Source organism: Eptatretus burgeri, chromosome 4 (assembly GCF_056783735.1).
Source record: "Eptatretus burgeri isolate ZD-2024b chromosome 4, Ebu_testis_v1, whole genome shotgun sequence".
NCBI lineage: Eukaryota > Metazoa > Chordata > Myxini > Myxiniformes > Myxinidae > Eptatretus > Eptatretus burgeri.
The window spans coordinates 92,105,804-92,121,286 of record NC_140964.1 but is presented as its reverse complement, the minus strand read 5'-3'; the positions used below and the strand labels follow the sequence as shown (position 1 = coordinate 92,121,286).

The 15,483-nt window shown below is 44.1% G+C and overlaps 1 protein-coding gene across 3 annotated transcripts in view; it reads left to right on the top strand.

Annotated features, from left to right (window-relative positions):
- The window catches only part of LOC147028676 (seizure 6-like protein), a 357,285-nt gene that overhangs the window by 167,040 nt on the left and 174,762 nt on the right, over positions 1 to 15,483 (top strand). For all 3 annotated transcript variants that reach the window (XM_085879332.1, XM_085879333.1, XM_085879335.1), the window contains one exon: positions 13,584 to 14,567. In XM_085879332.1, coding sequence (XP_085735458.1) covers positions 13,584 to 14,567 — 984 coding nt within the window. The remainder of the gene's footprint in view (positions 1 to 13,583; positions 14,568 to 15,483) is intronic.

Below are 15,483 nucleotides of genomic sequence, written 5' to 3'. Positions count from 1 at the left end.
GTGAGTTACACTCTGCAACACCTGACATAAATTATCTCAGAGCAAGGCAAGAAAAGGCCAGGAAGATGCAGAAGAACCTCCCCAAGGCAAGACAAGCACTTGAAGTTGCTCAGCTTACATGATAGAAGGAAATCAAGTCAGCAGCTGACAAATTAAATGAGAGCAGGCCTGAACATTAACCTCTCATACACTCTGTGAAGAAGGATGATTGCAGCAGGTCTCCACGGCAGAGTTGCAGCAATGAAACCATTTCTGAGACTACAGAATGCGGTGAAAAGACTTAAATTTGCAAGGCAACATCAACAATGGGCAACTGAATAATGGATTCGGGTACTCAGGTCTCATGAACCGAAGTTTGAACTTTTTTGGATTTAAGGACAGGTCAGGTATGTGAGCATGCGCCGGAGAAGCATGTTGCTATGCCCGCTTTCTGACGGTATTCCACGGGCCTCCGTCTGGCCATCCCCCAGGCACTTGCCTGGTCCATCCCCATCTCCTTGAGATGCTGATCAACCTGCTGTAACGAGGCACGTGGTCGGCCCATTGACCTCTTCCACTCACGAGACTCCCTCGCTGAGAGAATCTGGTGAGCAGGATCAGCGTCAGGAAAACGAGCCACATGTCCATACAGCCACAGCTGATGCTCACGGACAATGCAGGTAACAAATCTCATTTGAGTCTCTCAGCAACCGCTTGTTGGACACAAAGTCCGACCAGCGATAGCCAAGGATTCTCCGAAGAGACCTGGTACCAAAGGAATTAAGTCTCCCTCTCAAATCCTTGGTCAGAGTCCAATACTCGCATCCATGGAGCAAGACTGGAATCACCAAGGATCTGGTGCTTTCGTCCAGACTGAAAGACTCAGACTTTCGTCGTCCTGCACAGGTAACAACATCGCCACACCCCATGACCCATTGAATCCATGACTACCCAGGCCCAAACTAGATCTCTTGCTCACAGCCAGCAGAGACATGAATATCACTGCTAAGGTAAGTGAATCGCTCCCTGACCTCAACATCCTCACCACAAACAGGTACAGACAAGATAGCAGCATCAAAGATATCAATGAAAGCCTGGATCTTAGTTTTGACCCAGGAAAGCCATAATCCCAGTGGCTCTAACTCCTCATTCAGCACCTCGAGGGCCCCCAAAAGGATATCCAGATTCTCAGGAAAGATGACTGCATCATATGTGAAATCAAGGTCAGAGATCTTGACATTCCTAAGTGATGCACCGCAGCTTGATCTCTCCGATATCCTCCCCAGAATCCAGTCCATCCAAGCACAGAAAAGTGTGGGGGCCAGTCCACATGCCTGACGAAATCTAGTAACAACTGCAAATATCAGAGATGGGATCACTACATCTCACAGCACTCTCAGTACCAGAGTATAGTTCAGACATCAGATTGATCAGTTTTGGTGGCACCCCACGAAGACAAAATAACCTCCAGAGGGCATCATGATTCACTGAATCGAACGCTTTGCAGAGATAAACATGAGCTGCAAGTAGCCACTGCCGAAACTCTCATCTGCGTTTGGTGAGGACACGAAGAGGAAGGATACGGTCAATCGTTGACCTCTTTGGTATAAAGCCTGACTGCTCTGGGCACTGGTGCTCAAGCAGATGGTGGCGAACCCTATCAATAATTATTCAAGCAAAGACCTTGCCAAGCACTGAGAGCTGCGTCACCCCTCGGTAGTGATTGTAGTCCTGGCGATCTCCATTTCCTTTCCAGAGAGGGACAACAAGGCTCATCTTCCAGTCAGTTGGGATGATGTCTGTGTTCCAGGCAGAGCACAGAACTGCATACATTGACATGAGTACAGCATTTCCACCAGCCTTGAGAAGTTCAGCATGGATGGCACAGATCCTCAGAGCTTTAACCCATTTCAACCGGTTCACCACAGCCCTGTGTTTCCACAAACGAAGGTGGATCACAGTTAATTAGAGGGTCAGCTATAGCGAAAGTAACACCCCTGACATCCATCTTGACAGCTGGTGGTTAGCCGGGTACAGCCGCTCAAAGTAACTGGCCCAGCGGGCCTTCACTTTAGAATCCTCTGTCAAGAGCCCACCACCCACCCCTCCAACTGCAGTACACAGAGGAACGGGCTTGGAGGAACACAATGCACAAGTTTCCCTGTAAGCAGGATGAGGATTACTTGACAACAGGTGATGATCTACCCCCTCACAGATTCCTTGCACATCGGCCTCCTTCTCCACCCTCAACGCACGTTCAGTTTCATGCCTCAACTCCCTGAACAGCTCAGCTCTGCCATTCAGCCTGGCCCAGTGACTCTCGTCAATGGTATCCAGCGTCCCTTGAGAGACAAAATTCTTCTTCGCCCTACGGTGAGTTCCAAAACATCCACTGGCAACATCATGGATGGTGGTCTTGAAGGCACTCCACAACTTCAGGATTTCCCAAAGCACCCAAACCCCCCAAATCACCACTCAGCCTGTTCACAACTCTTCAGGATTCCCCAAAGCACCAAAACCGCCCAAATCCCCACTCAGCCTGTTCACAACTCTTCAGCTACCCTCTCAACCTTCAGCTTGTCAACATCCAGCCTTGCCTGGGATTGTACCATTCTCCCAGATTTAAGCTGCAACTTCAGAGTTGCTACCACAAGCCTGTAGTCGGTATTAAGGAACTGAGCACTCTGGTAGATCCTGCAGTTCTGGATCATCCTCCAGCTACCATCAATGAGCACATAGTCAATTTCCTTTTCCTCACCACCAGCATTGGAATACCAATTCCTGCGATGAGCCTGTGGGTGCTGAAACCATGAACCAGCCAGCCTCAATCCATGACTTCTTTCAAAGTCAAGGAACTGAGTTATATTCTGGTTCACAGTTCCAGACCCCAGGGTACCAACACATGTCTAATAACCGTCCCTATCAGTTCCATTCGATGCATTGAAATCCCCCAAGACTAGAAGATAATGTCACCTGGGGCACTGATCAACAACAGACTCGAGTGTAGCATAGAATGTGTCCTTCATGGTGAGATCACTCACCTCAATCAGAGCATATACAGATACCAGCGAATAGACACCCAAGGAGTGACGAATCCTTCATCTCATAATACAGTCATTGACCGGTGTTACCTCAATTATAATTGGAGTCAGCTTATTGGAAACAGCTCCAGCAGCTCCTTAAGGCCCGGTCACACCTTGACGTTTTAGCCAACGTATGCCGATTTTTGAATTTTTTTTCTAAAACGCTGGCACACGTTGAATACGTTATGGGTAAGTTTTGATAACATTGAGAGCACGCTGAAAAACACTGCCATACGTCGTTGTACGTTGGCTTTAAACGTTGTACTTTTCGGTTGTCCTCAAATTTTTTCATGCTTGAAATTTCACGACGTATGCCGGCGTATGACTCACACGTTCCGCTACGCTGGCCACAGGTTGTATGCACGGTCTGCGATCGTTGACAGACGTCAACACATGCTACTTGTAAGTTAATCATAAGTTGAGACACGCCGAGGTAATGTTTAGCGTACCCGAAACTTATTTCTAACCTATGATTAACGTGTTGTTGGCACGTTACGCGATCGTTGCCACACATCGACAGACGTTACTTTTAAGTTACTCATAGGCTGAAAGACGTCGGTATAATGGATCGTCCTTGCGTCAGCGTCCACGGCCACGGCCAGGACACTTATTTGCAGCATTCTTCAAACTTTTCTTCGGCATGACGAGGATGTTCACACTTCGATGTCTAGCTTGGCTATGATTCCAATTGTCCATCGGCAGCGTCTATTTAAAATAGTCGAGTTTGAGCGTTTTAACACGTTCAGAAGAAACGCTTCAAATTTGCAAACCCCAGCGTCAAAAAACAAAGGCGAGTGACAGCAATTTAAATCGTTCATTGTAAACAATGAAACTAGCTGAGTGGTACCGTTTAAAAGTCGTTGAGTGTAAAAAAAAATCCAATTGTTGAGCGCAAGCGTCTACTTTCAATAGTGGAGATGCAGCCATTCAAATCGTTGAGTTTATCATTTAAATCGTTAAACGCAAGGACGATCCATCATAACCCACACCCTCCCCCTCACACTCACCTACTACTGCCAACATGAACAAACTACTACTAATACTAATACTAATACTAATACTGATACTGATACTGATACTGTTACTGTTACTGCTGACATGGACATCGACTCAAAAAGGACTCGAAAACACTGTTGGGTTCCCCTTTTATGAGCAGCATTTTTATATACCAATTCCCAAAATCGCTGGGAACACGTCTTTATATGGCAGTTGTAAGCTAGAAACACGTTAATTTTTTTTTTTTTGTCGACCGGAAGACGTCATTGGAATACGTCTACATACATCGATGTGTGTTGGGACTACGTAAAGAATTGGTTCAAAGCACGTCAAACATAAGTTAGAAATAAGTTTCGCGTAAAAAAGACATTACCGCCACGTGTTTCGACTTATGAGTAGCTTATAAGTAGCCTTTGTGGACGTGTGTAAACGTCCACATATCGTGTGTAAAACTTATCCCCATCGCATGCAGAACGTGTGTCATATGCCGAGTATGTCGTAAAATTTTGAACATGTTTAAAATTTCTTGACGTACTCTACTTACTACGACGTATGATAGCGTTGTACTCACGTATACCAAACTTACTCATACCGTATTTGACGTGCCCCAACGTTTTAGACACATTTTTCTTAGGTCGGCATACGCTGGCAAGATCGCCAAGGTGTGACCGCGATGTTGACACTTCCATTTCTACGGCAGTTATGATTCGAATCGTTGTGCGTCAGCCTTTTAATAGGCTTCGTCACGACATCGTCGGTGATGCGTGCAACGTGCTATGCCTAAGTTAGACTATCGTTGGGCATCGGTTGTGTAGGCCGACAACAGGTTCAGCATTCGTTGGTATAAGTTATCTATAACACAACGAAACGTTCTGTGTCCGTTACCAATGCGTTATACATAAGACCAAGTCGCTATGAATACGTCCGAATCTTTAAAAAAAAAACATCAAAAGTTCAACGTAAGCCAGCGTTTTAGATACATTTTAATACGTTGCCATCGCTGGCTAAAACGTCAAGGTGTGACCGGGCCTTTAGGGATGGTAACCATCAGAGCGACCAGACCAATACTAGGTGTGACCACCTGCCATGATCTCGCCACTATCCGGACTCCAAACCTCAGAGAGAGCTGCACTACCGATGTTCAAACGCTTGAGCTCAGGTGATAACAGAGTCAGGTGATCATCCTCTCTTTGGGATAGGACATTCTAGACACCCACCTAACGGGACCGCCTCAAGTTAACCCAAGGAGACCGCCATTTGGTGGACGACACCTCAGCACCACCCTGACGCACACCATCGCAATCTGACCCAGGAAGGTTACCCCATGGTTTTCCTCCTATCATCAAAGAGTGGGGGTCTCGAAGGCTTATCCCCAATCCCCTCATTCAGTGAGCTACTCTGCGAAGGGAAACTGCACAGGAGGTACTCCCACGGAAGGGGTTTTCAATTTTCTTTGCGTTTTTCTTGTGTTTTGCGGAGTGAAGGGTTTTACAGTGGCCAGAGTGCAAATCCTGCCACCAACATCCTAAAAAAAGAGTAACCCGACTGCAGGAGGATGTCCAAAGACACAGTTGGGCACGACATATGGAATGCTGTTGGCTCAAAAGGAGTTTCTCCACCCAAATTTAATTGGATCTAAGAGATTCCAGTTTGGAAGCCGAATACCTGGAGAATGTTCTGACATGCAATGTTTGCAGCCTCCTGTAAACACGGGGGAGGCTCTCTGACTCTCTAGGGTTGTATCTCAGCTTTTGGCATCTCAAAACTTGTTAAGATCAATGGAATGCTATCAAAAGAGAAGCACAAGCAGATACTGCAGCTCCATGCAGTCCCTAAGTGAAATTGTTTCATCTGAAGAAGATTCATTTTTCAACAAGATAATGATGCAAAACATGCAATATAGTAAAACAGTATTTTGAGAACAAGGTTACAGATGGTGTGGTCCAAATGTTAGAATGACACATGTCAGAACATTTGTCTAATCAACGCCATAACCTGGAAACAGAGAAGAACAAGAGGAACGCAACTAACTTTGCAGAACTGTGGAATGTCCTCCAGCATGTTTGGCACAATTTTCCTGCAAGAGTACTTCATTCGGACACAGGAAGCATGGGTTAAAGAGTGGTACTCAAAAAAGCAAAAGGCAGACTCACAAAATATTGGTTGATACTATTGTAACGTATGTTTGAATTGCCTGCAATTCAGAAACAACTTTAGTGTTGTTGTTGTTGGTTGTCTGAACAGAACTAGAAAAATAAAGAATGTACTTCCGGTGCGGCCCGGATGGCTGACAAGCTGGAGTCTTGCTTATGTTACATGGTATCAGAACTGATCTGCAAATAACTCTGTTCATTCGTGCCATCTGAATCTGGTATCTGAGATACATAAATTATGGCATCCATTAACTTTGAGCACCCCACAATTGACTGGGATTCGGCTTCATTATATCAGGAATTTGTGAGATTTCAAAATCACGGATTTGTTTTTGACGGTCCGTTGGCTGATCTGCCTGACAAAAGCAATGCATGGCTTGGAACATGGAACAAGGACGAGAGGTATACAAGACTTTGGAATGGACTAAAGGTGAGAAGGATGACCCCAACAAAGTTCTGGATAAATTTGAATTGTATATTCGTCCCCGAAAAACAAGTGCATCACGAGGCATCGGCTGTTCAAGAGGAAACAAAGCTCCGAGGAATCGTTTGACAACTTTGTTGAGGACTTGCGTCTCATTCTCTTGGACTGCGAGTATGTGCAATCTGAAGATGTGCTCGTGGATGCGATTATCCATGGCGTATGTGAGCAGAATGTCCAGGAGCGACTGCAAGATATAGGTGAGGAACTTGCGCTGGCCAAAGCTCTTCAAGTGGGTCAGCAATATGAGCTTTCAAGGACTCAAGTTCACATTGTCTGTGATGAGGACATGAGTGTAGCTGCAAACAAGCGAGGCTGAAACCACAATTGAACCCAGCACCACAACTGCCATCACGCAGGAGTTCAACCCCGAATAGACCCCAGCGTAAGGACAGCTGCCACCACTGTGGTAAGGATCCTCGCCATGCACAGAATCACGGTGAATGCCCAGCCATTGGATTCACCTGCTCTTATTGCAAGAAACCGAACCATTGGCTTTCAGCTTGCCGTCGATGTGCCAGCATACATTCAGTTGAAACTCAGTTGGACAGTGCTTGTGCTGATACAACCGAGTACATGGATGAAACCAATAGGCAAATTCTATGGATCGGTGCACTGCAGACAACGGCTGCATCACGAGGTGATAAATGGAGGCAGTCTCTCTTGGTATCAGGAAGGCAAGTGACCTTCAGAATTGATACCGGAGCTCGCTGCAACACAATGACACTATCTGATTATATTCACGCTGATAATTACACTGAACAACAAAAATTTTTTACTGGAGATGTGTAAAGTGATTTTGACTAATTTGGGTACGCTGATTTCAAAAATCATAACCGTTTTGCTGTATCACATCAGGATTTTCAGTAACAGAAATATTCCCATTGCCTAGAAGTCAGGATTTCAATGAAATTTACAAAAATTCATTTATTCATTTATTTCATCATGAATGCTTCAAAATTATAGAAATTACAGAAAAACTCCACTAGAATGTAATTAAAAATGCTTTAGGCATTTGGCTTTGCGTTTGTGCTGCTCTGTGTCAGTTTCACGATGCAGGAACCAGCAGAAATCGCCCATCATGTTCGGGTTGTGCCGCCCTTGGTAACGCGTCTCCATGAGTGAAATCTCTTGGTGGAATCGCTCGCCGTGCTCGTCCGAGACTGCTCCCAAGTTGTCAGGGAAGAAGTTCAGGTGCTGGTGTAGGAAATGGATTTTCAGGGACATCCTGGAGCCAAGTTTCCTGAAGGACTCCAGCAGCTGCTGCACTATTTCTTCATAGTTGTCCGCGCGCTCGTTCCCCAAGAAGTTGTCCGTCACAGCTTTGAAGCTCCTCCACGCTGCCAGCTCTTTGGGGTTTAGAGTTGTCGGAAAAGTTTCGTCCTTCATAATCTGTCGGATTTGCGGTCCAACAAAGACACCAGCCTTGATCTTGGCCTCCGACAAGGTGTTGCCAAACTTTTCCTTGAGGTATAAAAACCCACGCCCATTCAGATCCATTGCCCGTACAAAACTTTTCATCAAGCCGAGCTTTATGTGGAGTGGTGGAAGGAAAACCTTGGCTGGGTCGACAAGGGCGACATGCTTCACGTTGTGTCGACCAGGTACATGCTCTTTTCGCTCTTCCCAATCTTTCTTCGTCCAGTGATTCTTGTCGTCTCTGCTATCCCAGAGACAAAGGAAGCACATGTATTTCGTGTAGCCTGACTGCAGCCCTAACAACAGCGCCACCACTTTCAAGTCTCCGCAGATGTGCCAGTTGAAGTCATTGTACTTGATGGAATCGAGCAGCTGCCGCATAGTCTCATAGGTCTCTGTCATGCCGAACGCGTGAGCCAGTGGGACTGATGGTTTCTCGTTGCCATTGTGGAGCAAAACAGCCTTCAAGCTGTTCTTCCCCGAGTCGATGAAGAGGCGCCAGTCTGCAGGATCGTGATCACACCCAAGTTCTTTCAACAGACCGTTGATGTCACTGCAGAATGTCATCGTGTCTTCCATCTCAAAGAACTCAGCCATGTCTCTGTGACGTGCTCTGAACAAGGATATCTTGGTGTTAGGTTCGAGTAGATTCCACTGCTGCAGCCTTGATCCAAGCAGCTCTGCCTTCGCCTTTGACAGCGAGAGATCTCTTACAAGATCATTTAAGTCTCCCTGGTTCAGAAGGTGTGATTCTTGAGTGTCGGGTTCAAAAGGTTCATCATCACCATCCTCTTCACCACTGCTTACAGCTATGTTCTGATCAGCTGGAGGTGTTGGAACGGGGTTCTCGTCATCATGAGGCACAGGTTTACGAGCAGAGACGCAGTCAGCGTACTTGATGTGACCTTTATTCTTCTTGTTGAAGCCGGCGATGCTTGTGCAGCAGAAATAACAATCATCATGATGATTCTGCGGCTCACGCCATATCATGGGCACCGCAAATGGCATGCTCGCGCGCTTGCCCACCAACCACTGAGTCAAGGTTGTGTGACAGCTTGTGCAGCAGATGTGTGGTGCCCAGCTCTGTTCTTGGTCCCCCACCTTACACCCGAAGTAGTGAAAGTAGGCGGCCTTCATTTTCACTGCTGTAGATATACTTCGCTGTTGATCTTTTTTGGTATACCGACCACAGACATAACAGAAGTTGTCAGGATGATTGGTACAGGAACGCCTACTCATCTTTATCTGAAAGAAAGAAATATAACACAAGTTAACAACAATTGTACGAAATAGACATGTTAAAGACATATGTAAATTTCATTGAAATCCTGACTTCTAGGCAATGGGAATATTTCTGTTCCTGAAAATCCTGACGTGATACAGCAAAACGGTTATGATTTTTGAAATCAGCTTAGTTAGGGGTCTACCCAAATTAGTCTTAATCACTTTACACATCTCCAGTAAAAAAAAAATTTTGAAATTTGTTGTTCAGTGTTATCAGCGTCTCATGCACACTGCCGAACTCCGTCAATCAGCAAAGATATTGTGTACCTACTCAAATCACAGGATAAAACTCGTAGCAGCTGTGGATCTTCCTATTCAGTCAGAGTGGCAAGACATTCACCACAACTTTTGAAGTGGTCACTCTCTCACAGGAAAACATAATATCCGGAGATACAGCTGAAGTTCTGGGTTTGATCATCAGACTTGATTCCATTAGAACTGAAGTGGACCCCGATGACATTCTTGCTGAGTTGAAGGAATATCCAGACCGAGTGCGAACTACTGGAACTCTGCCAGGCATGTATACAATTAAATTGCAACCTGGTGTGAAGGGAGTAGTACATGCTACGTGGTGGCAACCAGCTTCCATTTACCACGTATTAAAACCCGACTGGAGGAGATGGAATCCGATGAATACGTTGACAAAGTTAATGAACCAACTGAATGGGTCAGCTCAATGGTGGTATCTCTCAGAAATGACAAACTGAGAATCTGTCTTGATCCGTCTGATCTGAACAAAGTCATCAAGAGGGAGCACCATCCCATGTGCACAGTCGAGGAGGTCATTGCAACTATACCTGATGCCAAGGTGTTCTCAGGGCTTGACGCGGAGTCAGGGTTCCTACAAATCAAACTGCACGGGGAATCGCCCTATCTGTCATGTTTCAATACACCATTCGGTAGGTACAGGTTTCTTTTGGACTGATATGTGCACCTGAATTTTTTCAGAGGATTATGGACCAAATGATTGAAGGCATAGATGGAGCATTTGTGATCATGGATGACATTCTTGTAGCTGGTCCAAACGTTGAGTTGCATGATCAAATTCTGAAAAAGGTTATTGAGAGAGCAACAAATTACAATCTGAAGTTGATTCTGCAGAAGTGCAAAATCCGCCAGTCACAGATAGAGTAGGTAAAACATATACTGTCTGCTGATGGATTATTGCCTGATCCGGCCAAAGTTGAGGCAGTTCATAGTATGCCGATTCCGACCAATCCACAAACAAGAATCTCTGTCCTTGCTGGATTATCACACAATGCCGATAGAAGGCATTCATCTATCACCGGCTCAACTACTGATGGGAAAACATACCCTTCCCATTGCATGAGGTCTTCTGGTGCCTATACTGTAGCTTATGACCGTGGTGCTGTAAAAAGGCACTTTGACCTGGAAAAAGCAAAACAGAAGTTCGACCATAATCATCACTCACTCAAAGATCTTCTATCATTACATCAGAATGATGAATTTAGAATGGAGCCTCCTATGGGTTCCAAAAGGTGGATACCAGCTGTGATTGTGAAGCAGCATTCTGAGCCACGTTCGTACATTGTTCAGTTCCAAGAAATAGGTGACACTTATCACCATAACCGTCGACATTTACATAAGAGCACCAGTGGAGCCAATGAGGGTGTAACTCTCGATCGGTTTTTTTTGTTGACACTGATAACACTACCAGTGAGACCCATGATGGCTCAAGGTGTTCATCATACATGAAGCCTCCAGCTGATGACACTGCACCTACTGTAGATCTGGGTGAGCCAGACAGAGCAGTCACCCCATCAGTGTGTACAGCTCGCCAAGTTACCCCATGCGTAACTCATACTTGAAGTGGTCGTATCAGTCGTCTATCAAACAGACTTGATTTGTGATGAACTGTGATGTGGATTTTTGTAAATGTTACCTAACCTAACTGTAACCCTAACTGTAAATGTTACCCTCGTTAAGTTTGGATGTTTCCGAGTAATGAATTGGATTTGATTTGTTGCACAGTAATGTCGATTGAAGTATTTGATCTGTTGTTTCGTTTTGGGACTGAGTCGGACTTTGCAAGCACTCAATGCTTCCATTTATTTTATGATCTCTGATTATATTTCTCTTACTGAATTGGTTTGAGTTCCGTACTATTTGCTCATGTAATAATAACTTGTTCAATGCTCTTGTCCATCTTGAAGGTGAAGATATAATGTACGTTTGAAGTGCCTGCAATTCAGAAACAACTTTAGTGTTGTTGTTGGTGGTGGTGGTTATCTGAAGGGATTGAGAAAAATTTAGAATGCACTTCCGGTGTGGCCTGAATGGCTGACAAGCTGGATGCTTGCTTTTGTTACAACGATTAAATGGCACTCCTCTTGTTGTTTAAGGCGCTGTTACCCCTTGACGTTTTAGCCAGCAATGGCAACGTATAAAAATGTATGTAAAACGTTGGCGTACGTTGAAATTTTGATGTATTTTAAAAAGTTTTTGGCGTATTCATAACGAGTTGGACGTATGCATAACGTATTAGTAACGTACACATAACGTTTCGATCACTTTTCGATAACTTATACCAACGAATGCTTAGCGAGTTGTCGGCGTTCACAACGTATGCCCAACGATAGTCTAACGTATGCATAGTGCGTGGCAGCGTATCGCCGACGATCACGTGGCGTAGCCTATTAAAAGGCTGCCGCACACCGATTTAAATCATAACCGCCTGAGAATTGGAAGTGTCAACCACGCAGTCACACCTTGACAATTTAGCCAGCGTATGCCGACCTATGAAAAATGTGTCTAAAACGCTGGCACACGTCGAATACGTTGTGGGTAAGTTGTGTATACGTTAAAAGCACGCTGAAAAACGATGAAGTACGCTGTCATATTTCGTGGTACGTCGAGTACGTCGTGAAATTTCAAGCATGCTGAAAATTTTACGACATACTCGACGTATGGCTTACAAGTTCCGCATACGCTGGTAATAGGTTGTAGTCACGATATGCGGTCGTTGACACACGTCGACACAAGTTCCTTGAAAGTTACTCATAAGTCGAAACACATCGAGGTAATGTTGTTGTTTTTTTTATTTTGTTTGTTTTTTTCTTCGGCATGACGGTGATGTTGACACTTCGATTTCTAGTGCGGTTATGATTTAAATCGTTGAGCGACAGCCTATTAATTATATTATATTATAACCGCACTAGAAATCAAAGTGTCAACATCACCATCATACTGAAGAAAAGAAGAAGAAAAAAAAACACATGGAGTCTGGAACACTGACGGGTTCCTCCTGTGAAGCCCATTTTTATATACCAATTCCCCTAAACGCTGCCAATACGCCATTACATGGTAGCTGTAAGTTAGAAACATGTGTTCAGTAAGTTCTGTGGTCGTCCGGAAGATGTCAATCAAATACGTCAATGTGTGTTGGAGATACGTTACACATAGGTTCAAAGCACGTTACTCATAGGTTAGAAATAAGTTTCGGGTATGCTAAACATTACCTCGACGTGTTTCGACTTATGAGTAACTTACAAGTAACGTGTGTCGACGTGTTTTGACTTATGAGTAACTTACAAGTAACGTGTGTCGACGTGTGTCAACGATCGCATAACGTGCCTACAACTTACGGCCAGCGTAGCGGAACGTGTGAGTCATACGCTGGCATACGTCGTAAAATTTCAAGCATGCAAAAATTTGAGGACAACCACAAAGTACAACGATTAAAGCCAGCGTACTACGACATATGGCAGTGTTTTTCAGCGTGCTCTTAACGTATACAAAACTTACCCATAACGTATTCGACGTGTGCCAGCGTTTTAGACAAATTTTTCATAAATCGGCATACACTGGCTAAATCGTCAAGGTGTGACAGCGCCTTTACTAAAGCAGGTTTTTTATGTGCATTGACAAAGGCTGATAATTTACAGTAATAAACACATATGACTGTTATCATTGATAATTTGATGAACTTACCGTAAAGTTTGAATATCATTGGAATCACCCAATTTTTTGCCCAGTACTGTAATTGTGAGCCAGTTTGGATTATTATAAAAAAAAGAGATCGAAAGTTGCTTGTATTATCAAGGTATATGTTGGATTAATACGTTAGTTAATTTTGATTAATACATTGATTAATCTTCAAGTAATTATGATTCATATGTTGATTAATATCTGATTTAAATTCATGAAACTATGCTATATGTCTTGCAGTGGTTTCCAGTGTGACCAGCAATCCTCCAAGCCCTTTTGATCCACGATTTCTGCCTCCCCCTCCACCCATGCCGATGCTGTCTCCTCCACTCTTTCTTGGCTTCTCAAAGTTGCATTCACCTCAATCCACCAAGCCACTTTCTGGCCTTGCTCTGACAGGGCGTCGTCATTTTAGCATGGTACCCAGGAGGCAGATGCCTTCCGAATTCATGACCCCTGTTATCGATCCTGACAAATATCTACCTTCGTCAGTGCCTAAAAGTTTCTGGGATGATGATGCTTCTGTGACAGCTCTTTCCTTTGTTGCGTTTAGTTCTGAAGGGCATAACCCACACTTTACAAGCTTAACTACAGTCGCAAGTAGAACAGCACGTGAAAACATTGCATCAAAGCGAAATGCTACTTTGAGGTTGGCCAAAGTAAATTCACAGGATGACAGTATTGTGGACCCAAAGCAAGATGGTCACATTTTGCTGTCTCACCAAAAAACTGTGGAGACTGAAGATCATGAGACACCCCATGAATTGCCCTTTACTGCAAGTAGCAGTGGAAACGTTTTGAGTGTTGACCATAATGTTAATGCGACTGAAGTGATCACTGCACCTGACAGTTTTCTGTCACTTCCACCAGCAGCATCTGAAGAAAGAGGGACAGAAGTTCCAGGTGTCGAGCAATCATCAAATCAAAGCAGAGACTCCAATCAAACAACTTTCAAAGACTCTTTCCAACACCCAAGTTCACTTTATACTGAGGACACCATCAATGAAGGTCTCTCTGATGCTGTTCCTCTCATTCCACCTTTTGTGCTCACAGAAGTACCAACAACTAATGATACAACCAAACTAAGCAGCAACTTGAGGCATGAAAACATCTCGGAATTGGCCAGCAAGGAGATAAAAGATAGACAGGTGATTGGAGCCAGGGTGGAGCATGCAGACATATTGTCGGCAACCACTGCACCTTTTCTTTCATGGCCCGAGCCAGGTATGGATAAGTCTGCAGCAAGAAAATATCTTGTTATGTGACATATCGTAATGGCTTGATATATTACCTGATAATACTAATGAGGATGAATGTGATGTTAACAAATGTATTTATTTGCTAAAATTGAAATAACTCTCAAACATTCCCCCATTCTGAACCATTTTTGTGTGTCAATGTTGATAAATCAGTTATTTAGATGGAACTTTCAAACCTTGGCCTATACTGCACTATTATAGCATCAAATCATTATAGTGTGCACGATTAACACATTTTTGCTGTTGTACTAATAACCTTTAATGGTTTTCAATGAACATGGATTAAGCCAGGTCAATTTCACTCCACCAAAGATGTTTTATGTAATTAATTTATGGCAGGGTCGACAGTGGTGCAACCGCAACAAAATCTTTGATTGTGAACGTTTTTCTGTTTGTTTTTTTTTCTGTTAAAGGCTCCAGTCACGGACTGTATAGTCCTCAATGAGACCAGGCCTTGAATGAAACCAAAAAAGACTGGAGATAGAGAAGTGAATCAGGAATAATAATCTAAGAGTTATAAAAACAATAAAATGAAAGGAAAGAGAAAGAATGTAAAGATATAGAATGAAAATGAGTTGGGGATAAGTGTGTGGTGCACGTGAAAAAGAGAAATTAAAGACAGCCCGGTAGCTTCGTTTCTCCGAGACAGAAAATAAGACCAGCAACCCTGACAAGGATGGTGCAAGATGATTCCGGGCACCACTTTAATGCTCTTAAGTCAGGAGAGTAGTACTACCCTAGGTAGTTGCTGTCTACAACCTATTACCTAAAAAAGTGATATCATGACCTACTCTTGAGGACATTACGTTGGCATCCCAGAAGTTGTGGGTTCAAATCATAGACTCCTATAGAGAAGGACTGGAACCTCCCATGCTCGGGGT